We start from the raw sequence: 25,331 nt of genomic DNA, 5'->3' as shown, positions 1-25,331 counted from the left end.
CTCCGAATAGGGAGATTAATGTAATTTCTTACCTATTACTAACAAGCTAGTGCAGTGAGAACCTGGAAGCAAACTAAAAACACCTTCTCCCCCAGCCACCATCTTCGTCGTTCTTCCTCCAGGTGGCACAGGGGAACATGCAGTGGGGCCTTTGGTCAGTCCGTAACATTTTGACTCCGCCCCTCCTTCACAGTAACTCTCTGCCCTTGTTCCAATGTGGGGTCCCTCCCACAGGATTTAGTCCCTCCTGAATTGATCCTGCGTGGGCTTCTCATAGGCAGCAGCTCTTCAAGAACTCCTGCAAATATGGGTCCGTACCACAGGGTCCATCCATCAGGAAGAAACAGCTCCAGCACGGGTTCCCCCACGGGCGGCAGCTCCCCCCAGAACCCCTGCTCCTGCGTGGGGTCCTGTCCACCGGCTGCAGCTCCGACCCAGGGCCTGCTCCACTGTGGTCCTCTCCATGGGCCACAGCCTCCTTTGGGCAAGGACCAGCTGCTCCACTGGGGGATCCTCCATGGGCTAGTGTGGAGATGTGCTCCACCATGGTACCCATGGGCTGCAGGGGTACAGCCTGCTCCACCAGAGGCCTCTCCACGGGCCACAGGGGAACTTCTGACTGAATGGAGTCAAATCCAGCCCTTGACGAGTGGTGCTCCCCAGGGTTTTTGGTGTTGGGGCCATCGTCTTTAATGTCTTTGTTTAAAGACATCATAGCCCTGGAGTGTGTTCAGAGAAGGGCTACAAAGCGGTGAAGGGTCTGGAGCGCAAGTCCTGTGAGGAGCAGCTGTGGAAACTGGGGTTGTTTAGTCTGGTCAAGAGGAGGCTCAGGGGAGATGTTTCTGCCCTCTACAACTACCTGAAAGGAGCTGGGGGTTGGCCTCTTCTCACAGATAACTCGTGGTAGGACTAGAGGGAATGGCCTCAGGTTGCACCAGGGGTGGTTCTGGATGGAACTGAGAGGAAATTTATTCTGAGAAAGAATAGTCAGACATTGGAAGGGGTTGTCCTGGGGCAGTTGTGGAGCGACCATCCCAGGGGGTGTTTAAAGAAAGGTTGGCTGTGGTACTTGAGGACATGCTTTAGTGGATGATATTGGTGATAGGAGGTGCTTGGACCAGATGATCTTGGAGGTCTTTTCCAACCTTAATGATTCCGTGATTCTATGAGTCCGCTTTAGGACCTGGAGCGCCTCCTCCCTCTCCTTCTTCACTGAGCTTGGTGTCTGCAGGGCTGTTTCTCACTCCTCGCTATCCCAGCTGCTGTTGTGCCGGAGTAGTTTTCCTTTTCTTAATTCTGCTCTCACGCATCCAAAAAAACATTGCATATTGGCTTGGCGCTGGACAGCAGCAGACCAGTTTGGAGCCACCTGAAACTGGCTCCTATGTAACATGGGTCAGCTTCTGGACAGCTCTCACAGAGGCCACCTCTGCAAAACCGTATTACCAAAACTTTGCCACATAAATCCAATAAACCCTCTAGCACTTAGGACTCATCTGCTGCCCCTACTGACGTGTTCCCGCTCAGGGAAATGCTTGACCTCTGATGTTGTTACTTAAAAGGAGATTCTGATGCCAAATGGGCAAATCAGACATGAGGAAATGAAATGGCAGAACTGACAGAAACCAAAGCACAACCTGTGCCATTAGGAAGGCTATTTTGCATTTCAGGTGAGTCTGCCAGAAAATTACGGCCTGCGTAGAGTGACTGTGGGCCTGGGGCAGTGCAGGAGAGGTATAAAAGAGGCCCCATCTCCTCACTCTCTTCATCCACTGCTCTCGCCTCCATCTCCCTGGGAACGAGGTGAGTCTGAAGGCCTTACTTCTCCTCTTCTTCCCTGGGGATTTCTCATTACATGTCTGCACCTTCCTCCTCTGTTGGGTCTTGGGGTTGCTAGTCATGGGCGAGGGAAGGGGACAGGAGGTGTGTCATGAAGTGAAGCAGTGGCTTGGCTGACATAAATCCCGAGATAAGGGCTTGGTTGGGATCTGCTTTGGCCTGGACGTTCTTGCAAGGCTGCTGGGAAAAAAGGGAAGGAGAAGGCTGTGGGCCTTCTTACACTGTTGCTAGCTCCCCAGAAAGCATGTCCCATGGCTGTTCTAGGTTGGACTGGCAGACTGGTCCTCTGTCACCACTGTTCTCCTCTGAGTCCTCTCTCTTACCAGGTACACCTCCTGCCCCGAGACATGTCCTGCTACAACCAGTGCCTGCCATGCGGACCCTGTGGCCCAACTCCGCTGGCCAACAGCTGCAATGAGCCCTGTGTCAGGCAGTGCCAGGACTCCAACGTCTTCATCCAGCCCTCTCCCGTGGTGGTGACCCTGCCCGGCCCCATCCTCAGCTCCTTCCCGCAGAACACCGCCGTGGGATCCTCCACCTCCGCTGCCGTTGGCAGCATCCTCAGCTCTCAGGGAGTGCCCATCTCCTCCGGGGGCTTTGGCCTCTCCGGCTTGGGCAGCGGCTACTGCGGCAGGAGGTGCTTCCCCTGCTAAAGCTGCTGGTGATGGCCCGGGAGAAAGACGCCCAGGGACCCAGACGTTGGTAGCGGACTGGGCACAGAGCGTAGGCTTCTTGTGTTCAGGGTGGCCAAACCTCCCCAACACCCCTTGGAAGAGCATGGGACTCTTGGAGAGCACGGCCCATGTCTGCCTTACTCCTCCTCCATTCTCTCCTTTCCCACCTGTGTCCTTGTTACTCACTGCAGCTCCACTGAGCTCTGAGTCCCACCACATCAGCCTAGTGTGGGCCTTCTGTCCCTTTTCCCTCAGTGGAGTGGGCAGATGGACAGGTGGCGGGATGCTCTCCGTGGCCACACAGCGCGTGCTCTCGTCTGCCCCTGGTGCTTCCTACACTGGGGCACCCTCGTGGTGTGACCTCGTTTCCCTCTTTTGACTCTAATATTAAAGTTCTGCTGCATCCCAGCCCGCACCTCTGAGTCGTCCTTCCCCTGCAGACACTCCAGACACCAGCTGCGAGACACCATCTGGGGACGTCAGGGGGCATGTGGGACACATGGGGACCATTCACGTTTCCAAGGGTGAGGCCGCGTGCAGTAGGGCCCCTTGGAAAGCACTGTCACTCACACGTGAGGGAGGTGCCCATGAGCCCTGCAGGGCCTCTGGCCATCAGGCCCAGCTTTGCTGCCTCTCTGTCCTGGCGTGCCATCTCGGCCTCAGTGCACAGCCTGCTGAAGACGGCATGTTGTCATTGCGGGCCTCCAGTGAGGAGCCAGAGCTGTAGGAGTCCCTGGAAGGGCAGCGGCCACACAGGTTCCTGGGAAGGGGGCAGCAGGGGAGAGGGAGAGAGGCAAGAGGAGGGGCGGCAATTCCTTCTGCTCTGGGGGCAGCTGTGCTGGGCGGGGAGGCTCGTGCAGAAAATGGCCCAGGAGCAGACCAGGAGAGGGAGTGGGGGAAGCAGGCTGTACTGGCTCTGGCTGTGATGGAGGCAACTGCCTTCACCATAGGCAGTATGGTGCTGTGTTCTGATTGTGTGGCTAAAACAGCGGAGGTGACACTCCAACGATTGAGCTCAGCGTCAAGGCCTTCTATGTTTCCCCCTCTGCACCCTCACAGAGCAGGCTAGGGGCGGGGAAGTTTTCAGGAGGGGACACAGTTAGGACAGCTGACCCCAATCGACCAAAGGGATATTGCATACGATAGAGCATCACGCCCGGCAACAAAACAGTGGGACAGTTCTCCCTAAGTAGCCATCCTGCAGACACTTGCTGGACATTGGTCTTCTGGTGGGAGGTGATGAGGCACAGCCTTGGCATCACTTGCTTTTTCTCTCGTTTCCCATTCCCTCCTTAAAATGTCTTTATATAAACCAGGGAGTTTTTCTGTCTCTTTGACTTCCAGCTGTCTCCCCTGTCCTGCTGTGGCTGCGGTATGAGCGAGTGCGTTGGTGGGTGCGTAGATGCTTGCCGGGGTCAACCCACCACAGAGTCCTCCCCCTACTCCTTCCATCTGTTCCCTGGGCTGTCTGCAAAACTTTGTGGGGAAGAGGGAGGCAGGGAAAGACTGAGGGCAGGAGGAGAGACAGCGGGTGCTTTCTGAGTGTCTCTAAGGGCCATCCATGAGCTCTCCAAAGCATCACCGCAGTCACCCAGAGCCCAGTCTGGCAGATGACTTCCTGCCAGCCTGCCCTCATGCCACGTCATCTATCTTAAAGCCCCTCTATGGTTGCAGACCAAAAGCTGGTCCAGGAAAAGTTACTTGGGTGGTAAACCCACCCAACGAGAAGTGACTCCCAGCAGTGCTCCGAGACACCAAAGACACCAATGACATCCGGGGCTGTATGAGCAGAAGCATAGTCAGGAGCTCAAGAATCATAGAATTATAGAATCATGGAAGGATAGAATTATAGAATCATGGACTCGGGTTGGAAGAGGCCTTAAAGATCATCTCAGTCTAAGCCCCCTGCCACAGACAGGGATGCCACTTGCTGTATCAGATTGGCCAAGGCCCCATCCAGAACGGCCTTGAACACCTCCAGGGATGGGGCATCCACAGCTTCTCTTGGCAACCTGTTCCAGTGCCTCACTACCCTTACAGTGAAGATTTCCTCTTAAGGTCTAGTCTAAATCTGTCCTCTTTTAGTTTAAGACCAATCCCCCTTGCCCTATCATTCTCTACCCAAGTTAAGAGTCCTTCGCAATCTTTTTTTTAATTTATTTTTTTTTTGAGACCTCTTTAAGTATTAAAAGGTTACAATGAGGTTTCCGCAGAGCCCTCCCTTCTCCAGGCTGAACTTCTTGAGCTCTCTCAGCCTTTCTTCAGAGGAGAGGTGCTCCAGCCGTCCGATCTTTTTTCACCCTACCCTGGACTTGCTCTAACAGGCCCACATCTTTCTTGTGCCGGGGTCCCCAGATGGGGATGCAGTACTCTGAGTACTCGTGAGGGCAGAGTAGAGGGGGACAATCACCTCCCTTGACCTGCTGGTCACACCTCTTTTGATGCAGACCAGCATGCAGTTGGCCTTGTGGGCTGAAAGCGCACATGGCTGGCTCGTGTCAAGAATTTTGTCCACCACAACCCCCAAGTCCTTCTCTGGCAGGGCTGCTCTCGATGAGTTCTACTCCCTGTCTGTACTCCCGTCTGGGATTGCCCTGAGCCAGGTGCAGCACCTTGCAGTTGGACTTGTTGAACCTCATGCGGTTAACACAGGCCCATTTCGCCAGCCTGAGGAGGTCCCTTTGAATGGCATCTCTTCCTTCTTTTCTATCAGCTGCACCACTCAGCTTGGTGTCATTGAGGGCAGTGACAATCCCACTCTGCTCGGCACTCCTCCAAACACATCTGGAACACTGTGCCCAGTTTGGGGCTGTGTAGCAAGAAAGACTGACCAAGCACAGCAAGTTCTGCAGTGTTTTTGTTAGGAAGGGATTTCCTGTCTTCTCTTGGGCAGCTATGCCCTCCACCTTGTCAAGGGAGAGAAGAAACAGTGTGCACACCAAAATGCATAGAAGCCAATCGGCTATGTTGGATAATTCCATCCACCTCTATGTAACCACATATTTAGAATCCAGAGGGTGACCTGATACATGAAGAAGCATTCTGAATGCAAGCCTGTGTTAATGATCGCAAAGCATGATCATCAGCAACCACCCACTCCCAGAACTACCCGTGAGCAACACCTCTCTCCCCAGGCATCCTAGAAAAGCTGCTGCAGGGGAAAGACAACTCAGAGGCACAGGCTGGGATGCAGAAGAACTTTAATATTAGAGTCAAAAGAGGGAACCGAGGTCACACCAAGAGGATGCCCCAGTGCAGAAAGCTCCAGGGGCAGACGAGAGCGTGCACTGTGTGGCCATGGAGGGCATCCCACCACCTGTCCATCTGCCCATTCCACTGAGGGAGAAGGGACAGAAGGTCCACACTAGGATGTCACTGTCGGACTTTGAGCACAGTGGAGCTGCAGTGAGCAACAAGGACACAGGTGGGAAAGGAGAGAGTGAAGGTGAGGAAAGGCAGACATGGGCTGTGCTTTCCAAGAGGCCAGGCTGGCCCCATCCATTTGCAATGGTGCTGGGAGTGTTTGGCACGTCAATGCAAGAAGCCAATGCTCTGTCCGCTACCAACTTCTGGGTCCCTGGGCGTCTTTCTCCCGGGCCATCACCAGCAGCTTTAGCAGGGGAAGCACCTCCTGCCGCAGTAGCCGCTGCCCAAGCCGGAGAGGCCAAAGCCCCCGGAGGAGATGGGCACTCCCTGAGAGCTGAGGATGCTGCCAACGGCAGCGGAGGTGGAGGATCCCACGGCGGTGTTCTGCGGGAAGGAGCTGAGGATGGGGCCGGGCAGGGTCACCACCACGGGAGAGGGCTGGATGAAGACGTTGGAGTCCTGGCACTGCCTGACACAGGGCTCATTGCAGCTGTTGGCCAGCGGAGTTGGGCCACAGGGTCCGCATGGCAGGCATGGCAGGCACTGGTTGTAGCAGGACATGTCTCGGGGCAGGAGGTGTACCTGGTAAGAGAGAGGGCCCAGAGGAGAACGGTGGTGAGAGAGGAGAAATGTGCCAGACCACCACAGGAAAGCCATGGTACGTTCTGTTTTGTGACCTGTCAGCTGTGTAAGGAGCCCCATGGGCTTAACTTTGGACACAAGAGCTCGGCCAGGACTGTCCAGTCTGACGAAGCTCCCCACCTAGCCCATAGCCGTGGAGAAATTCAGCCAAGCTGCAGGTTCTCTCCATGACACGTATGCTGCCCTTTTCCCTCTCCCATGACTAGCACTCCCAAGATCCAGGAGAATATGAAGAGGCAGGCATGTTTAAGAAATCCCCAGGGAAGAAGAGGAGAAGAAAGGCCTTCAGACTCACCTCGTTCCCAGGGAGATGGAGGCAAGAGCAGTGGATGAAGAGTGTGAGGAGACTGGGCCACTTTTATACCTCTCTGCACTGCCCCAGGCCCACAGTCACTCTACGGAAGCCATAATTTTCCAGTAGACACTCCTTAAACGCAAAATATTTTAGCTAATGGCACAGGTTGTATTTTGGTTTCCATCAGCTCTACCATTTCATTTCCTCATTTCTGACATGCCTATTGTACCATACAGGCTACTTTCTGGTATCAGAGTTCAAAGGAATACCCCAGCAGGATCATATCAGTATGGGCAGAAAAGTGCAAGAGAGTGGTTGCATTCAGGCAGAGGACAGGACATGCCTTTGTGCACTTCAGGGAATGGCCGGTGATGTGTTTTGCAGGAAGAGGCCCCGCTCCTCCTGGAGCTGCAGACCTCAGCAGAGGCTCCTATTCCTTAAGGATGCGCCACAAGCTTCTCTCTCCTCCCTCCTTCGTGGCTCCATCCAATGGTCACTGGTCTTTGCCTCCCCGGGCATCCAGACTTTACCAATGCTTTCAGCTGTCTGCCTTGATGCCATTACCACTTCCACTAACTTGGGAGGAGACAGCAACTGGGGGCCAGCTGGTGCACTCTGGTGCAGGGCTGCCACAAGGGGAGACCTAGACAGCCTGCGGGAATGGGCCCTCAGGAACCTCAAGGCAATCTAGAAGGACAAAAGGCAGGTCCTGCACAGGATGGGGAACAAACTCTTGCAGCACTGCAGACTGGGGACTGAACTACCCTCTGATCCTGCGTCCCCTGGACCTCCTCTGAGTAGGTCTGCCCTACTGCTGCCAGCAAGGGCTGGCAGGAGCTGGCACTGCCACGCGGCTGGGCATGCTCAGGGAGGGGACTTGCTCACAAGGGCCCTGGCTACAGAAACACCTCCCAGCCTCCATCAAAGAGGCAATGCATCCCTGCTGCATGATCAAAGCACTTCCCTGCCCTGCAGACATGGGAGGCAGCTAGGACACACCCCAGGAGGGCAAGGGAATGCCTTCAGCAGGCAAACTTCCTGGGACAGACTCTCCCTGCCCAGGACGAGTCATGCTCCAATTTGGGATTGGCCACGTGCCACACTTTTGGCATGAGGCCAAGCCAGAGTGCCTGCTGTCTGCAGGCCTGAGCACCATGCATACCAAATCGCCATCCATCCAAGCAGCTCTGTCTGAGGTCCAAGCTCAAGCTGTGCCACCCTCCAGGCAGCCCCAACAGCCATTACCCTGCCGCATGACCTTTTGGCGAGTACTCTCACAACTTGGGCATTTCAAAGCTGCAGTACAGGCTATCTGCCTATGCAGGCAATGAGCTGTGACTGTTGGAGTAGGCTGGGAGCCAGGCCAGCAGGAGAAGGATGCTCCTTGTCCCTTGGTGAAGGAGCCTTTGGGCATTTAGAAGGGCACACCAAAGAGAGGAGGATACGTGCGCTTTCTATCTAAGAGGTGAATGCACTTCCACAGAGACAGGTACCATGCTCTCCAGAACTTAGGACTAATATACTGTCCCTACTGATGTGTTCCTGCCAGGGGAAATGCTTGACCTGCTATCCTTGTACTTGAAAGGAGCCTTTGTGGCCAAATGGTCAGGTCAGAAATGAGGAAATGAAATGGCAGAGTTGACAGAAACCAAAGCACAACCTGTGCCATTAGCTAAGATATTTTGCATTTGAGGTGAGTCTGCTAGAAAATTACGGCCCGCATAGAGTGACTGTGGGCCTGGGGCAGTGCAGGAGAGGTATAAAAGCAGCCCCATTTCCTCACTCCCTCATCCACTCCTGTTACCTCCATCTCCTTGGGATCAAGGTGAGTCTGAAGCCCTTTCTCCTCGACTTCGTCCTGGGGAATTTCTTAGCACATGCCTGCCTCTTCATCTTCTCTTGGGTCTTGGGAAAGCTAGAAATGGGAGAGGGAAGGGAACAGTAGATGTGAAGTGTGGAGTGAAGTAGTGTGTGGAGTGAAGCTGGGTCCTGGCTGAGGTGTATCTGAAGCTATGGGCTAAGTAGGGAGCTTCCTGGGCTGGGATATTCTGTTCAAGGACATTGGTGCCCAGGGGAAGGAGAAGGCTGTGGGCCTCCTTTCACAGCTGCCAGCTCCCCAAACCGCATGTGCTGCTGCTGTCCAGTGGTGGGCTGGCAGACTGCTCCTCTCTCACCCTTGTGCCCCTTTGCGCCCTCCCTCCCATCAGGTGCACGTCCTGCCCCGAGACATGTCCTGCTACAACCAGTGCCTGCCGTGCCTGCCATGCGGACCCTGTGGCCCAACCCCGCTGGCCAACAGCTGCAATGAGCCCTGTGTCCAGCAGTGCCAGGACTCCAACGTCTTCATCCAGCCCTCTCCCGTGGTGGTGACCCTGCCCGGCCCCATCCTCAGCTCCTTCCCGCAGAACACCGCCGTGGGATCCTCCACCTCCGCTGCCGTTGGCAGCATCCTCAGCTCTCAGGGAGTGCCCATCTCCTCCGGGGGCTTTGGCCTCTCCGGCTTGGGCAGCGGCTACTGCGGCAGGAGGTGCTTCCCCTGCTAAAGGACCACAGAAATTCAGAGCAGAGTGGGCACAGAGCATTGGCTTCTTTTGTTCAGAGGGACCAAACAACCCCAACACCCCTTATAGGAAGGATGGGGTCAGCCATGGTGCACGCTCTCATCTGCTCCTGGTGCTTCCTGAACTAGGGCTTCCTCTTGGAGCAGCCTCTTTTCCCTCTTTTGACCCTAATATTAAAGTTCTGCTGCATCTCAGCCTGCGCCTCTGAGTTGTCCTTCTCCTGCAGACACTCCAGACACCAGCTGTCAGGACCAGTGCTGTTTCTCTGGGGATGTCAGGGGGGCATGTGGGACACATGGGGACCATTCACATTTCCCAAGGGTGAGGCTGTGTGCAGTAGGGCCTCTTGGGAAAGCACTGTCACCCACAGATGAGGGAGGTGCCCATGAGCCCTGCAGGGCCCTGGCCATCAGGCCCAGCTTTGCTGCCTCTCTGTCCTGGCGTGCCATCTCAGCCTCAGTGCACAGCCTGCTGAAGGTGGCATGTGGCCACTGCTGGCCTCCAGTGAGGAGCCAGAGCTGCAGGAGGCCCCGGGAGGGCAGCAGCTATCTTTATGTTGACCCAGGAGTTTTTCTCACTCTTGGTCTTCCAGCTGTCTCCCCTACCCTGCTGCAGCTGTAGTGTGAGCGAGTAGTTGGTGGGTGCTTAAATGTTTGCTGGGGTCTGCCCACCACGCAGGCTCACAAGGAGTGCATGTCCTCCATCTCCTACTCTTTCCATCTGTTCCCAGAGCTTCCTGGAACAGTTTGTGGGGAAGAGGGAGGTAGGGAGAGACTGAGGGGAAGAGAAGAGTGTCTCCAAGGTCCATCCATGAGCTCCTCAACACAGCACCCAAAGCCCAGTTTGGCAAATGCCTTCCTGCCAGTCCGCCCTCATGCAACATCACCTATCTTGCAGCCTTTCAATGGCAGCAGGTTAAAAGCTGGCCCAGAAAAAGTTACTTGGATGGTAATCCCATACAAAGAGAAGTGACTCCCAGCAGTGTTCTGAGAGGTCAAGGACACCAAGGACATCCTGGGCTGTATGAGCAGAAGCTTAGCCAGGAGGTGAAGGGAGGTGACAATCCCACTCTGCTCAGCACTCTTCCAAATGCAGCTGAAGCACTGCGTCCAGTTTTGGGCTCTGTTTCAAGAAATACATTGTTCAAGTAGAATGAGTTTTGCTGATGTTGTCCAGGATTGTCAGGTAGCCACAGCAATTGGGTAATGAGGAGAACCTGGGGGTACAGGCTTTCCTTAGTGTGTGGAAGATCAGGTTTTGTTTGGAGACTGAAGAGCATCTTTGGAGTAGCTACCCTGAGGTCCTGAAGAAGACAGAACCAGGCTCAACGGTGTACCAGTGCATGGCTAAAGAGACGAGACCATGTGCTTGCATTGAAAATATAATTGTGTTATTGGTATTATTTTTTTTCCAAAACCAATACATGGCATGTAACAGCCGCTACGAAGAAAATTAACTCTATCCCAGCCAAAACCAGGACAATATCCACCCCTTATTTCATACCATTTACATCACTCTCAGGTCCTGTGCTTTCTATTACATCCTATTTAATTTCCACCTCTCTTGTCTTTTGATATTTACACACTGATATTACTCCCATAGCCTATGGACCATCCTTCTAAATTGTCTGTTTTTATGTAGTTCATGACTTTGGGCTCTATCTTTCATAAGTGTCTTTTGGGGCAGAAGAGATAGTGTATGGGGATGAATTGATGCATGCAGAGGCCTGCTCTGGTTTCATCCCTGCTGCGCTTGTCTGGTTCTATCACTGATGTACTTCATTTGTTTCCATCAACATTCATTCTTCTGGATGACTCTTCCTGTAATACCATTGATGTGACTTATAGTGACTATAGTAGCAATGTCCTACAGCATATAATACTATACAATACTATAAAAATTAAAATAATACAATTCAAATAATTGGCTATTCTCACCCCAAATTAAATCCGTTTGAGGGTATGCATTGGACTTCCACATCCTTCCACTTTACTCATCAAATGCACGCAGAGCCTTGAGCAAAAGCAATCCCATGGTTGGATTTCCATTTGCCTGTGGCAGGAATAACTCAGACTGTCTTCTCCAGCATGTTATTTATGGGGACTTTATCTCCTTCAGTATGTACCAGTTTTGATCGGGCAGGGCCAGCTTGGTTGGCAGATTGCCTAGTGTTGACTAACCAGGAGGCCTTTGTTAAGTGTGGGACATCCCGATGTTGGAATGTCCCAGCACCTATTGCTCTTAGTGAAGTCTTTAACAGTCCATTGTATCATTTGATTTTTCTAGAGGCTGGTGCATGAGAGGGGATGTGATATACCCAATCAATGCCATGCTCTTTGGCCCAGGTGTCTGTGAAGTTGTTTCAGAAATGAATCGTGTTGTCCAACTTATTTCTTTCTGGGGTGCCATGTCACCATTAGACTTGCTTTTCAAGGCCCTTCAGCAGTTTCTGCAACTTGCTGTATAAGACTCCATAAAGCAGACTTCCACCTCCAATGTTTTTCAACAATTCAACAGGACCCATCGGTGAACAGAGCATATTGCTTCTCATTTTCTGGTAGTTTATTATACAGAGGGGCCTCTTCAGCGTGCATCACTTCCTCTTCTGGTGATATTCTGAAGTCCCTGTGGAGCACATCTCCACACTGCAGCCCACAGTGGAGCAGGTGGATATGGCCTGAAGGAGGCTGTGGCCCATAGAGAACCCCTGTAGGAGCAGGCCCCAGTCTGGAGCTGAAACCCCTGGACAGAAGCCCATGCAGGAGCAGGGTATCTGGGTGGAGCTGCTGCCTGTGAGGGACCCAGGTTGAAGCAGTTTGCTTGTGATAGATGGACCCCTTGGTACAGAGCCATATATGCAGCAGTTCTTGTAGAGCTGCTGCCTGTGGGCAGCCCATGCAGGATCAGTCTGGCAAGGATGGCATCCTATGGGGGGGGACCCTATGCTGGAGCAGGGGCAGGGTCACCTTGAAAGAGAGTCAGAGATGAAGTGTTATGGACTGACCAGAGCCTCCATTCCCCATTCCCATGCACTGCTTGAGGGAAGGATGTAGAAGAGGGTGGGTGGGTGGGGAAGGTGTTTTTAATTTGTTTTTGGTTTCTCACTGTTCTACTCTGCTAGTGATAGGTAGTAAATTACTTTAATCTGCCTACTCTGATGAGTTTGTTTTGCCCATAACGAGACTTGGTGAGTGATCTCTCTGTCCTCATTTTAACCCTTGAGCCCTTTCCATCATATTTTCTCCCTCTTTTCCTTTGAGGAGGGGGAATGAGAAAGCAGTTGTGGTGTTTAGCTGTCCAGCAGGCTCAAATCACCACAGTGACACACAGCGTCTTCCTTGAAGGAATCTCTTTCCCTCATGCCTGACAGGAGTAGCCTTCAGAGACTGAAGGATCATTCCCCCTTTCTAATCACTTTGTAAATTCCCCTTTCCCTAGAGAGGGAGACCAGCTGCTTGGCTTTCCTGTCCTCCAATTCCAGGCTACTGGCCCCAGTATCCCAGCATTGGAGCAGCCAGCTGGCAATGTGCTTACCTGGATGATGACTGAAGTCTTTTTGCATATTTTACAGATCACCCAGGGATAGAGATCTGGTGGTTAGTGGTGCTTTTACGACATTTTCCTCTTCCTGTTCCTGTGATGGTCCTGCTTTGGAGAAGCCTGCCTCATCTTCTTCTTCCTCCTTCCCTTTTGAGTAGGAGTTTCTTTCCTTACTGAATGAGCTGACTTTTGCATACATTGCTTTGTCTTACATATAGAGGTGACTGATGCCAGCACAGTTTGATTCTCTTGTTCAGCTGCAGGGCCTGTCACGAGGGTTGGAGTGGCAGTTGGAGTAGCTGCAGAGACTGCTGCAGGGACTGGATCAGATCCAGAGAGATTTTCTTCCCTTTGAAGGTTCTGAATAGTATTGGATATTGTTTGATAGGCACAGGCCAGACCCCCGCACAGTGCAGCAAGCTGTAAATCTCTGGCATTTCCAGGATCGGGGCATACCATTTTAAAACATTTTATCAGCTTTTTAGGATGCCGAATTTGTTCAGGGGTGAATTCCAAAACCACTGGAGGTGACAATCGTGATAAATACCTTCCCATATCCTCCCACATACCTTGCCACTCATAACCATCCTGCCTCAGGGCAGATCTCTGGGTGGGAATTTTTAAATAGTTGTCTAGCTACAGACACGTGGAAACACGTGTAGGAGACATAGCAATAGGATCCTGCTAGATTGAACATGCCCAGAATATTCAAAATTTTCAAAAAACATTTTAACTCACCTGGAGTAAAGGGTATGCTTGTTAATAGTTTCTACAGTCAGGCTTCTGAAATACTAAACTGATGGCCATACTGAGTACAACTCCTGGATTAAGTTCACAGTCAGTGTACTATGAGCACATGCTATATACAAACTGGCAGAACCATAAACAAACTTAGGCCAGGACCAGAGATAATAAACAAAAAGAAAGGAATTAATAACCTTGGAAGCACATAAATCAACATTGTGAAAAACAAACAAAAAAATCAACATTGTAACCACCAACTATTAAACTAATATCATGTTTATAACAAATACTGTTTTAACACAGTTTGGTCAGATCTGTCATTATCTGCGCTTAACCTGTCATTATCTTTGCACTCCTGTTGCAGTTTAAACTGGCAGAATGCTAAACACCAATGAGTCATTCACTCACTTCCTACCCTGCCAAGTAGGATGGGGGAGAGAATCAGAAGGAAAACAAATAAAAACTCATGGGTTGAGATAAATAGAGTTTAATAGGATAGAAATGGAAGGGAAAATAAAGATAATAATAATGATAACTATATATATAAGTGTATAAAAGAAGTGATTTATAATTTTTCACCACCTACCATCCAATGCCCAGCCAGTCCCTGAGCAATTGTGTCCCCCCCAGCCAGCCAACCCACACAGTTTTTATTGTCCATCATGACATCATATAGTATGAAACATCTCTTTGGCCAGTTTGGGTCAACTGTTCTGGCTGTAGCTCCTCTCAGCTTCTTCTACATCCCCACCCTTTTCAAGAAGGGCAAGAAAGAAGATCCTGGCAATTAAAGGCCTGTCAGTCTCACTTCAGGCCTGGTAAAAGTATGGAGATGATTAGTCTGGGAGTTACTGAAAAATGTCTAAAGGACAACACAGTTATTGGTTAGAGCTGACACAGGTTCACTAGGGGAAGGTCATGTCTAACAAACTTAATTTCCTTCTATGACAAAATCACTCAGCTAGTTGATCAAGGGAAGCCAGTCGATGTAATGACCAGAATACAGTAAGATAAACGGTTAATAACATGGGTGAACAATTGTCTGATGGGTCAGGCCAAGAGGGCTCTTGTAAATGGAGTTACATCAGGCTGGCGACCTGCCACCAGTGGGGTTCCCCAGGGCTCCATTTTAGGACCAGCCCTCTTCAATGTTTTCATAAGCAATATGGATGAAGGAGTTGAAGGTTTTTTGAGCAAGTTTGTGGATAATACCAAATTGGCTGGAGATGTTGACCCTGTCAAGGGTGGTGAGGCCTTGCAGAGAAATCTGGACAAATTAGAGAACTGGACAATCACCAACAGCATGAACCACCAAAAAGAGCAAGTGCTGGATCCTGCACCCGGGAAGAGGCAACCCTGGTTATAAGTTCAGAGTGTGGGATGAGATGCTGGAGAGCAGCATCACAGGAAACAATTTGGGGGTTTTGATTGACAACAAGCTGAATGTTAGCCAGCAGTGTGCCTTGGCAGCCAGGAGGGCCGACCATATCACAGGGTGGTCAAGGAAAGTGATTGTCTTGCTCTACCCTATGCTGGTGTGGTGTCACCTGGAGTACTGTGTGCAGTTTTGGGCACCACAATATAAGAAAGGCATAAAGGTGTTAGAGAGTGTCCAAAGGAGGACAAAAAATTAGGTAAAGGGTCTAGAAGGGAAGACATAATGAGTGGAAGAGCAGGCTGAGAGGAGACCTCATTGCAGTCTACAGCTTCATTTTGAGGCGGAGTGGAGAGGCAGGTACTGATCTCTTCTTTCTGGTGACCAGCTATAGGGCCCAAGGGAATGGCTTGAAGTTGCAACAAGGGAAGTTCAGGATGGATATCAAGAAAAAGTTCTTCACCAAAAAATTGGTCTGACAATGGAACAGGCTCCCCAGGGAAGTGGTCATGGCACCGAGACAGGCAGAGTTCAGGAAGCATTTGGACAACGCTCTTAGACACATGATCTGATTTTATTTTATTTATTTATTTATTTTGGTGGTCCCCTGGGGACCTAGAATTGGACTGGATGATCCTTGCAGATCCCTTCCAACTCAGATATTCTATGATTCTGTGAGAATATGAGAGTATGTGAGAATATGAGAGAGTATGAGAGGATGAAAAGTCTTTGACTCAGTATAATAACTGTCCTGCAAAAACTAAATCATCAGGGTGTTATCAACATTATTTGTCTCCTAAATCCAAAACATGGCACACAGCAGCTACTACAAAGAAAATTAGCTCTTTATCAGCTAAAACCAGGACACCATCCCTAAACGGATACATTTAGAAACTAGAAGGTAAAATGGTGCATTATGAAGACTACACATAGCAGGCCTCTATTAAGTATTGCTCAGCACAACTGCCAACAACCCCCCCCAGAGACCCACCACCGAGCAACATCTCTTTCGCAGGGAACTCTGGGAGACGGTCTTCAGGGAAAAGGATGATAAAGAGGCGCAAGCTGGGATGCAGTAGAACTTTGATGAGTCAAAAGTGGGAAACAAAGTTGATGGGGGGGAGGCCCCAATGCAGGAAGCACAAGGGGCAGACGAGAACATTATCTGTGTGGCCATGGTGGGCATCCCACCATCTGCCCTCCTCACTGAGGGAGAAGGGACAGAAGGTCCCCCCTAGGATGATGTTGTCAGACTCAGAGCAGCATTGAGCAACAAGGACACAGGTGGGAAAGGAGAGAGTGGGAGAGTGGAGGAGAGGAAAGGCAGAAATGGGCTGTGCTTTCTGAGAGCCCAGGCTGGACCCATCCTTTATAAAAGGGATGGTGGGGTGGTTTGGCCCTTTGAACACAGGAAGCCAATGGTCTGTGCCCAGTCCACCACCAATGTTTGGGTCCTTGGGAGTCTTTCTCTGCCATCACCAGCAGCTTTAGCACGGGAAGCACCTCCTGCCGCAGTAGCCGCTGCCAAGGCCGGAGAGACCAAAGCCCCCAGAGGAGATGGGCACTCCCTGAGAGCTGAGGATGCTGCCAATGGCAGCAGAGGTGGAGGATCCCACAGCGGTGTTCTGCGGGAAGGAGCTGAGGATGGGGCCGGGCAGGGTCACCACCACGGGAGAGGGCTGGATGACGACAGTGGAGTCCTGGCACTGCTGGACACAGGGCTCATTGCAGCTGTTGGCCAGTGGGGTTGGGCCACAGGGTCCGCATGGCAGGCATGGCAGGCACTGGTCGTAGCAGGACATGTTTCCAGGCTAGAGATGCACCTGGTGAGAGAGAGGGCCTGGAGAAGCATGGGTGTGAGAGAGGATAATCCTGCCAGTCCACCCCAGGAAAGCCATGGCACATGCTGTTTTGGGGCCTGGCAGCTGTGAAAGGAGGCCCTCAGCCTTCTCCTTCCCTTTGGCCCCAATGTCCGTGGCAATAATATCCAGTTTGACAAAGCTCTCCATCTAGCCCATAGCTTCAGATACACCTCAACTGAGATCGAGCTTCTCTTCATTCCACACCTGCTGAGCCTTTCCCTCTCCCAGAACTAGAGACCCAAATACCCAACAGATTATGAAGGTACAGGCATGTTCAGTGAAATCCCCAGGGATGAAGAGGAAAAGAAAGATCTTGAGACTCACCTTAATCCCAGAGAGATGGAGGGAAGAGGAGTGGATGAAAGAGTGAGGAGATGGGCCATCTTTTATACCTCTCCTCACCATCCCAGGCCCATCAATCACTCAGGCCGTATTTTTCCAGCATATTCACCTCAAATGCAAAGAATCTTAGCTAATGGCACAGGTTGTGCTTTGGTTTCCTGTCATTTAATTTCCTCATTTCTGGACTCACCATTTGGACACAGAAGCTCATTTCCAGTACAAAAATAAGAGGTGCAAGTATTTTTCATGGCAGGAACGCATCAGTAGGGGCATGATGAGTCTGAAGGGGACAGAAAGGGTCCTGTGCATGCCAGGGACATCAGTCCATTGGATATGCATTGACCCCATTTGGATCCTCTTCGCAAGAAGACGCATATATTCTCTTACCTATGCAGTGCCCTTCTGGATGCTTGAAGGTGCTGTTGCCCAAGGACACAGCACGTCCTTTTCCCACCCAGTCTGTCTCCGATCCTGCTCCACCAGTTACAGCTCATTACCAACAAAGGCAGATGGGCTGTGGTGCACCTTAGAAATGCCCAAACTGTGAGAGTACTGGCCAGAAGGTCATGATGCAGCGTAATGGCTGTTGGTGCTGCCTGGAGCGCAGCAGAGTCATGACCAGAGGATTGAGTTGTTCACCGGGACAGTGTCTTGCTCCACCACTCTCCTTGCCATACCATGCACTTTGGCCAGATGCATTCCCTGAACAGCAGCACACCCAAAGACATGCTCTATTGTGCAAAACACACTGGCAATCCTGTGAGCTGCCTGAGTTATGAGAGTATTCGCCAGAAGGTCATGCTGCAGGGTGATGGCTGTTGGGGCTGCCTGGAGCATGGCACAGTTTGAGATGCTTGGATGGAGGAGGATTTGGCATGCGTGGTGCAGAGAGCAGGCACTCTGGCTTGGCTTCATGCCAAAAGTGTGGCACGCGTCCAATCCCAAATTAGAGCATGACTCGTCCTGGGCAGGGAGAGTCTCTCCCAGAAAGCTTGCCTGCTGAAGGCATTCCCTTGCCCTCCTGGGGTGTGTCCCAGCTGCCTCCCATGTCTGCAGGGCAGGGAAGTGCTTTGATCATGCAGCAGGGATGCATTGCCTCCTTGATGGAGTCTGGGAGGTGTTTCTGTAGCCAGGGCCCTTGTGAGCAAGTCCCCTCCCTGAGCATGCCCAGCCACATGGCAGTGCCCATTCCTGCCAGCCCTCGCTTGTTGAGTGGGAGCTTCCTTGTCCCCCCAGTGGTGCTGGCTTGTTCTGTTGCCTGAGGAGGGCTTTGGGACATGGCAGAGGATGTGTGCTGAAGCCCTAATGCTAGGAGAAGACGTATTGCCTGGGACCCAGAGACGAGTCCCATCAAGGGGGAAGATGTTTTCTGCAAGCCTTTCTTTCCCTCCAGAAAGCACTCAGGAGAGCTCCTACATACAGCCCCATCTCTTTGGCCAGGAGGGTGAGGCTTGTGTGTCCCTTGCCTTCCACCCTTCATGTCTGACCCTACTCTGGGGGCAGACCTACTCAGAGGAGGTCCAGGGGACGCAGGATCAGAGGGTAGTTCAGTCCCCAGTCTGCAGTGCTGCAAGAGTTTGTTCCCCATCCTGTGCAGGACCTGCCTTTTGTCCTTCTAGATTGCCTTGAGGTTCCTGAGGGCCCATTCCCGCAGGCTGTCTAGGTCTCCCCTTGTGGCAGCCCTGCACCAGAGTGCACCAGCGGGCCCCCAGTTGCTGTCTCCTCCCAAGTTAGTGGAAGTGGTAATGGCATCAAGGCAGACAGCTGAAAGCATTGGCACAGCCTGGATGCCTGGGGAGGCAAAGACCAGTGACCGTTGGATGGAGCAATGAGGGAGGGACAAGAGAGAAGCTCATGGTGCATTCTTAATGAACAGGACCTTGGGTGCTCTGCTGTGATTGCAGCTCCATGAGGAGCAGGCCCTCTTCCTGCAAAACACATCACCAACCATTCCCTGAAGTGCACAAAGCCATGTCCTGTCCTCTGACTGAATGCAACCACTCCTGCACTCGGGCTCCTTTTTTGCCCATACTGATGTGATCCTGCTGGGGCATTCCTTGGGTCTCTCATACCAGTAGTAGAAAATAGCCTGCATATCCTCAGAAATGAGGAAATGAAATGGCAGAGTTGATGGAAACCAAAACACAACCTGTGCCATTAGCTAAGATATTTTGCATTTGAGGTGAGTGTGCTTGAAAATTATGGCCCATGTAGAGTGATTGTGGGCTTGGGGTGGTGCAGGAGATGTATAAAAGTGGCCTCATCTCCTCCCTCCCTCATCGAGTCTTCTCGCCTCCATCTCCCTGGGAAAAAGGTGAGTCTAAAGGCCTTACTCCACCTCCTTACCCTCGTGGGTTTCTTAACACATAACTCTGACTTGATCCTCTGTTGGGTCTTGGGGTCACTAGTCATAGGAGAGCTAAAGCAGTTGTGTCATAGAGAGAAATTGGGCTTTTCTGTGGTGTCTCTGAAACTATGGGCTAAGTTGGGATCTTCCTGGGCCTGGACATTCTAGCCAAGGCTGTTAAATGGAGAAACAGAAGGAGGATGCTGTGAGCCTTATTACACAGCTGTCAGCTCCCCAAATACACAATTAGATATGGCTCTTCTCTGGTGGTCTTGCAGGATGCTACTCACTCACCGCAATGCTCCTCCTGTCCTTCTTTCCCACCAGGTGCACGTCCTGCCCCGAGACATGTCCTGCTACAACCAGTGCTTGCCGTGCCTGCCATGCGGACCCTGTGGCCCAACTCCATTGGCCAACAGCTGCAATGAGCCTTGTGTCCAGCAGTGCCAGGACTCCACTGTCGTCATCCAGCCCTCTCCCGTGGTGGTGACCCTGCCTGGCCCCATCCTCAGCTCCTTCCCGCAGAACACCGCTGTGGGATCCTCCACCTCCGCTGCTGTTGGCAGCATCCTCAGCTCTGAGGGAGTGCCCATCTCCTCTGGAGGCTTTGGCCTCTCTGGCTTTGGCAGCAGCTACTGTGGCACAAGGTGCCTCCCCTGCTAAAGCTGCTGGTGATGGTCCTGGAGAAAGCCTCCTGGGAATCTAGAAGTTGGCGGTGGACTGGGCACAGACCATTGGCTTGTTGCATTAAGAGGCACCAAACTACCACCCCTTTCATAGGGATGGGTCCAGCCTGGGCTCTTGGAATGCACAGATCATTTCTGCCTTTCCTCTCCTCTACTCTCTCCTTTCCCACCTATGTCCTTCTTGCTCGGCGCTGCTACACTAGGCTCTGAGTCTGACAATGTCATCGTAGAGAGGACCTTCCAGTCCTTCTCCTTCAGTTGAGTGGGTAGATGGACAGCTGGCGGTATGCCTGCCAGGGCCACACAGTGCACGCTCTTGTCTGTCCCTAGTGCTTCCTGCACTGGGGACCCCACTTGGAGTGATCTCTTTTGACTCTAATATTAAAGTTCTTCTGCATCCCAGCCTGTGCCTCTGAGTTGTCCTTCCCCTGCAGCCGCTCTTCCAGGATGCCTGGGGAGAGACGTGTTGCTCATGGGTAGTTCTGGGAGTGGGTGGTTGCTGATGCTTAGCAATCGTTAACACAGGCTTGCATTCAGAATGCTTCTTCATGTATCAGGTCACACTTTGAATTCTAAATATGTAGTTACTGAGAGATGGATGGAATTATCCAACACAGCTGATTGGCTTCTATGCATTTTGGTGTGCACACTGTGTCTTTTCCTCTGATTAGCACAATGGCATGAAGCAAGTAAGGAAGGAGGGATGACTAAGTCCTTGACAAGGTGGAGGGCATAGCTGCCCACGAGGAGCCAGGAAATCCTTTCCTAACAACAATACTACAGAATTTTCTGTGATTGATTAAAGTCTTTCTTGCTACACAGCCCCAAACTGGGTACAATGTTCTAGATGCATTTGGAGGAGTGCTGAGCAGAGTGGGATTTTCACTGCCCTTCAGCTCCTGACTGTGCTTCTGCTCATAAAGGCCAGGGTCCAATTGGTGTCCATGGTGTCTGGGAACACTGCTGGGAGTCACTTCTATTTGAGTGGCTATACTACCCAAGCAACTTTTCCTGGGCCAGCTTTTGGTCGGCTGCCACAGAAGGGCTGCAAGATAGATGATGTGGCATGAGGACTGGCTAGCAGGAAAGCATGTGCGAGACTGCGCTCTGGGTGATCTAAGCACTGCTTTGGGAGCTCGTGTATGGCACTTGGAAACACTCAGCCAGCACCTGTTCTCCAGAAAGTTTTGCAGGAAGCCTTTGGAACAGATCGAAGGAGTAGAGGAAGGAAGACAAGTACTGCCTATGAACCCATGTGGTGGATTGACCCTGGCAAACATCTGAGCACTATCCACCCACTTGGTCACACCTCAGCCTCAGCAGGATATGGGAGAGAACTGGAAGACAAAGCATGAGGAAAAACTTCCCAGTCAATATAAATCATAGACCCATAGAATATCCCGAGTTGGAAGGAACCCATAAGGATCATTGAGTCCAACCCCTGGCACTACACAGGTCTACCCAAAATTTTAGACCATGTGATTAAGTGCACAGTCCAAATGCTTCTTAAACTCTGACAGGCTTGGTGCAGTGACTACTTCCCTGGGGAGCCTGTTCCAGTGTGCGACCACCCTCTTAGTGAAGGACCTCTTCCATGATGTCTAGCCTAAACCTCCCCTGCCTCAGCTTGACACCATTCCTGCAGGTCCTATCACTGGTGACTAAGGAGAATAGATTGGCATCTGCCCCTCCACACTCCATCATGAAGAAGCTGTAGACCGCGATGAGGTCTCCCATCAGCCTCCTCTTTTCTAGGCTGAACAGGCCAAGTGACCTCATACATCTTCCCCTCTAGGCTCTTCACCATCTTTGTAGCCCTCATCTGGACACTCTCCAACAGTTTTACATCCTTTTTGTACTGTGATGCCCAGAATTGTACCTGATACTCGAGGTGAGGCTGCGGAGTAGAGCGGGACAATCACTTTCGTTGACCGAGTAGCAATGACATGCTTGATGCACTCCAGGATACAGTTGGCCCTCCTGGCTGCCAGGGCACACTGCTGGCTCATATTCAACTTGCTGTCAACCACTACCCCTAAATCCTTCTCTGCAGGGCTGCTCTCCGGCATCTTGTCACCCAATCTGTATGTAAAGCCAGGGTTGCCCTGTCCCAGGTGCAGGACCCGGCACTTGCTCTTTGAGGAGGGCTTTGGGACATGGCAGAGGATGTGTGCTGAAGCCCTAATGCTAGGAGAAGACGTATTGCCTGGGACCAAGAGACGAGTCCCAGCTGGGGGGGGGGGAAGTTTTCTGCAATCCCAGGGGACGTCCTGTCCTCTACCTGAATACAACCACTCCTGCACTTGGGCTCCTTTTCTGCCCAATACTGATAAGAACCTGCTGTGGTCTTCATTGAGTCTCTCATAGCTCCATTAGAAAGTAACCTGTATGGTAAAATAGGCATGTCAGAAATGAGGAAATGAAATGGCAGAGCTGATGGAAACCAAAACAAAATCTGTGCCATTAGGAAGCCTATTTTGCATTTGAGGTGAGTCTGATGGAAAATTACAGTGTCCATAGAGTGACTTTGGGCCTGGGGGGATGCAGGAGAGGTATAAAAGTGGTCCCATCTCCTCAGTCTCTCATCCACTCCTGCCACCTCCATCTCGCTGAGATTAAGGTGAGTCTGAAGCCCTTTCCCCTCTTCTTCTTCCCTGGGGATTTGTTAGCAGATGCCTGCCCCTTCATCCTCTGTTGGTTCCCGGGGATGCTACTCATGGGAGAGGAAAGAGAACAGCACGTGTATCAGGGAGAAAAGTTGGGCTCTACTGACATGTATCCCAAGAAATGGGCCAGGTGAGGACCTGGCTCAGTCTGGACACTCTTGAGAGAACTTTTGAGTTGAGCCTTAAGGAGGATTTCTTGAGCTTCATTATACAGCTGCCAGCTCCCCAAAGAGCATGTGCCATGGCTCTCCTGGGGTGGACTGGCAGACTGATCCTCTATCACCTATGTGCTCGTCCTGTCCCTCTCTCCCTCAAGGTGCACGTCCTGCCCCAAGACATGTCCTGCTACAACCAGTGCCTGCCATGCCTGCCATGCGGACCCTGTGGCCCGACCCCGCTGGCCAACAGCTGCAATGAGCCCTGTGTCCAGCAGTGCCAAGACTCCACTGTCGTCATCCAGCCCTCTCCCGTGGTGGTGACCCTGCCTGGCCCCATCCTCAGCTCCTTCCCGCAGAACACCGCCGTGGGATCCTCCACGTCTGCTGCCGTTGGCAGCATCCTCAGCTCTCAGGGAGTGCCCATCTCCTCTGGGGGCTTTGGCCTCTCTGGCTTGGGCAGCCGCTACTGCAACACAAGGTGCCTCCCATGCTAAAGCTGCTGGTGATGGTCCTGGAGAAAGACCCCCAGGAATCTAGAAGTTGGTAGCGGACTGGGCATGGAGCATTGGTTTCTTGTATTCAGAGAGGTCAAACCATCCCCAGCAACCCTTGCAAGAGGATGAAGCCAGTCCGGACTCTTGGAAAAATGTCTGCCTTTCCTCTCCTTCACTCTCTCCTTTTCCACCAATGTCCTTCTTTGCTCAGCACTGCTCCACTGGGCTCTGAGTCCCACAGCATCAACCTAGAGAGGACCAGCTGGCACTTCTCCCACAGTAAGTGGGATGGACTGATGATGGGATGCCTGTCATGGCCCACATTTTACAATCTCATCCGTCTCTGGTGCTTCCTTCACTGGGGCCTCCTCTCAGAGTACTGCTGTTTCCATCTTTTGACTCTAATATTAAAGTTCTGCTGCATCCCAGCCTTCGCCTCTGAGTTGTCTTTCTCCTGCAACTACTCTTCTAGGATGCCTGGGGAGAGAGGTGTTGCTCATGGGTAGTTCTGTGAGTGGGTGGTTGGTGATGCTCATTCTTAGCCATCATTAACAAAGGCTTGCATTCATTTTGGTGTGCACACTGTTTCTTCTTCTTCGATTAGTACAATAGCATAGTAAGGAAGGAGGAATGACTACATCCTTGGCAAGAAGGAGGGCATAGGTGCTCAGGAGAAGACAGGAAATCCCTTCCTAACAACAACACTGCAGAACTTGCTGTGCTTGGTCCAAGTCTTTCTTGCTACACAGCCCCAAACTCGGTGTAACGTTCCTGATGCATTTGAAGGAATGCTAAGCAGAGTGCAATTATCACCAGCCTTGAGCACCTGACTATGCTTCTGCTCATACAGCCCAGAATGTCATTGGTATCCTCGGTGTCCCAGAGCACTGCTGGGAGTCACTTCTCTTTGGATGAGTTTACCAACCAAGTAACTTTTCCTGGACCATCTTTCGGTCTGCTGTAATAGAGGGGCTGCAAGATGGATGATGTGGCGTGAGGGCTGGCTGGCAGGAAGGCATCTGCCAATCCGAGCTCTGGGTTACCTGTGCGCTGCTTTGAGGAGCTCATGGATGACCCTTAGATACACTCAGTCAGCATCTGCTGCCTCTCCTCCTGTCCTCAGTCTCTCTCTGCCTCTGTCTTCCCCACAAAGTTTTGCAGGAAGCCCAGGGAACAGATGGAAGGAGTAGGGGGAGGAGGACATGCACTACCTGTGAGTACGAGCAGAGAAAATATGGATGAGAATGAGCAGAGAAAATACAATGGGAAAAATAATATCATCTCACAAGTGGAGATAAGGGAAATGAAATTTAAGGAAACAGAAAGAGAAAAAATAAGCAGAGGATGCAAGGAAGAAAAAGGAAACAAATTATTCTCTCCTTCTGAACAGTAAGCGATTTTCAGCCACATCTTGGGAACCTGGGCCTCAGTAAACATAGTGGTTGTTTGGAAGGACAGATTATTTCGTAACAAGAGCACTCATTCTTCTTCCTCTGTTCTGCTACTGGGTGTGACAACAAATGGTGTGGAATAGCACTTTAGTTGGTTTAGGTCAACTGCCCTGATGATAACCCCTCCCCACCACTTACCCATTCCCCACCTCCTGCCTTGGGGCCTCGTAGAAAGTCTTGATGCTATGCGAGCACTGCTCCAGAGTAGCACAAACACTGGTGAGATAGCAATGCTCTTCTAGCTCCAAGTGCAAAGCACAGCTATCTAGAGGCTACTGTGAGGAATGTT

General features: G+C 51.6%; 4 protein-coding genes across 4 annotated transcripts; 3 read left to right on the top strand and 1 right to left on the bottom strand.

Moving 5' to 3' along the window:
* The first annotated feature begins 2,166 nt into the window (after positions 1 to 2,166).
* On the top strand, positions 2,167 to 2,903 carry LOC137844555 (feather keratin 1-like). The gene has a single exon (XM_068661020.1). It carries the CDS (start codon positions 2,187 to 2,189, stop codon positions 2,490 to 2,492), a length of 306 nt encoding a protein of 101 aa, XP_068517121.1. The 5' UTR covers positions 2,167 to 2,186; the 3' UTR covers positions 2,493 to 2,903.
* Positions 2,904 to 16,523: 13,620 nt separating this feature from the next.
* Positions 16,524 to 16,853, bottom strand: LOC137844581 (feather keratin 1-like). The gene has a single exon (XM_068661052.1). It carries the CDS (start codon positions 16,836 to 16,838, stop codon positions 16,524 to 16,526), a length of 315 nt encoding a protein of 104 aa, XP_068517153.1. The 5' UTR covers positions 16,839 to 16,853.
* A 3,082-nt stretch (positions 16,854 to 19,935) lies between these two features.
* Positions 19,936 to 20,560, top strand: LOC137844561 (feather keratin 1-like). The gene has a single exon (XM_068661029.1). It carries the CDS (start codon positions 19,936 to 19,938, stop codon positions 20,248 to 20,250), a length of 315 nt encoding a protein of 104 aa, XP_068517130.1. The 3' UTR covers positions 20,251 to 20,560.
* A 2,210-nt stretch (positions 20,561 to 22,770) lies between these two features.
* LOC137844606 (feather keratin 1-like) lies at positions 22,771 to 23,833 on the top strand. The gene is made up of 2 exons (XM_068661075.1): positions 22,771 to 22,893; positions 23,256 to 23,833. Exons 1-2 carry the CDS (start codon positions 22,771 to 22,773, stop codon positions 23,589 to 23,591), a joined length of 459 nt encoding a protein of 152 aa, XP_068517176.1. The 3' UTR covers positions 23,592 to 23,833.
* The last annotated feature ends 1,498 nt before the right edge of the window (positions 23,834 to 25,331 follow it).

The sequence above is a fragment of the Anas acuta genome, chromosome 25 (assembly GCF_963932015.1).
Source record: "Anas acuta chromosome 25, bAnaAcu1.1, whole genome shotgun sequence".
Taxonomy (NCBI): domain Eukaryota; kingdom Metazoa; phylum Chordata; class Aves; order Anseriformes; family Anatidae; genus Anas; species Anas acuta.
The sequence above is the reverse complement of the archived record's forward strand: the minus strand, read 5'-3'. Positions and strand labels throughout refer to the sequence as shown.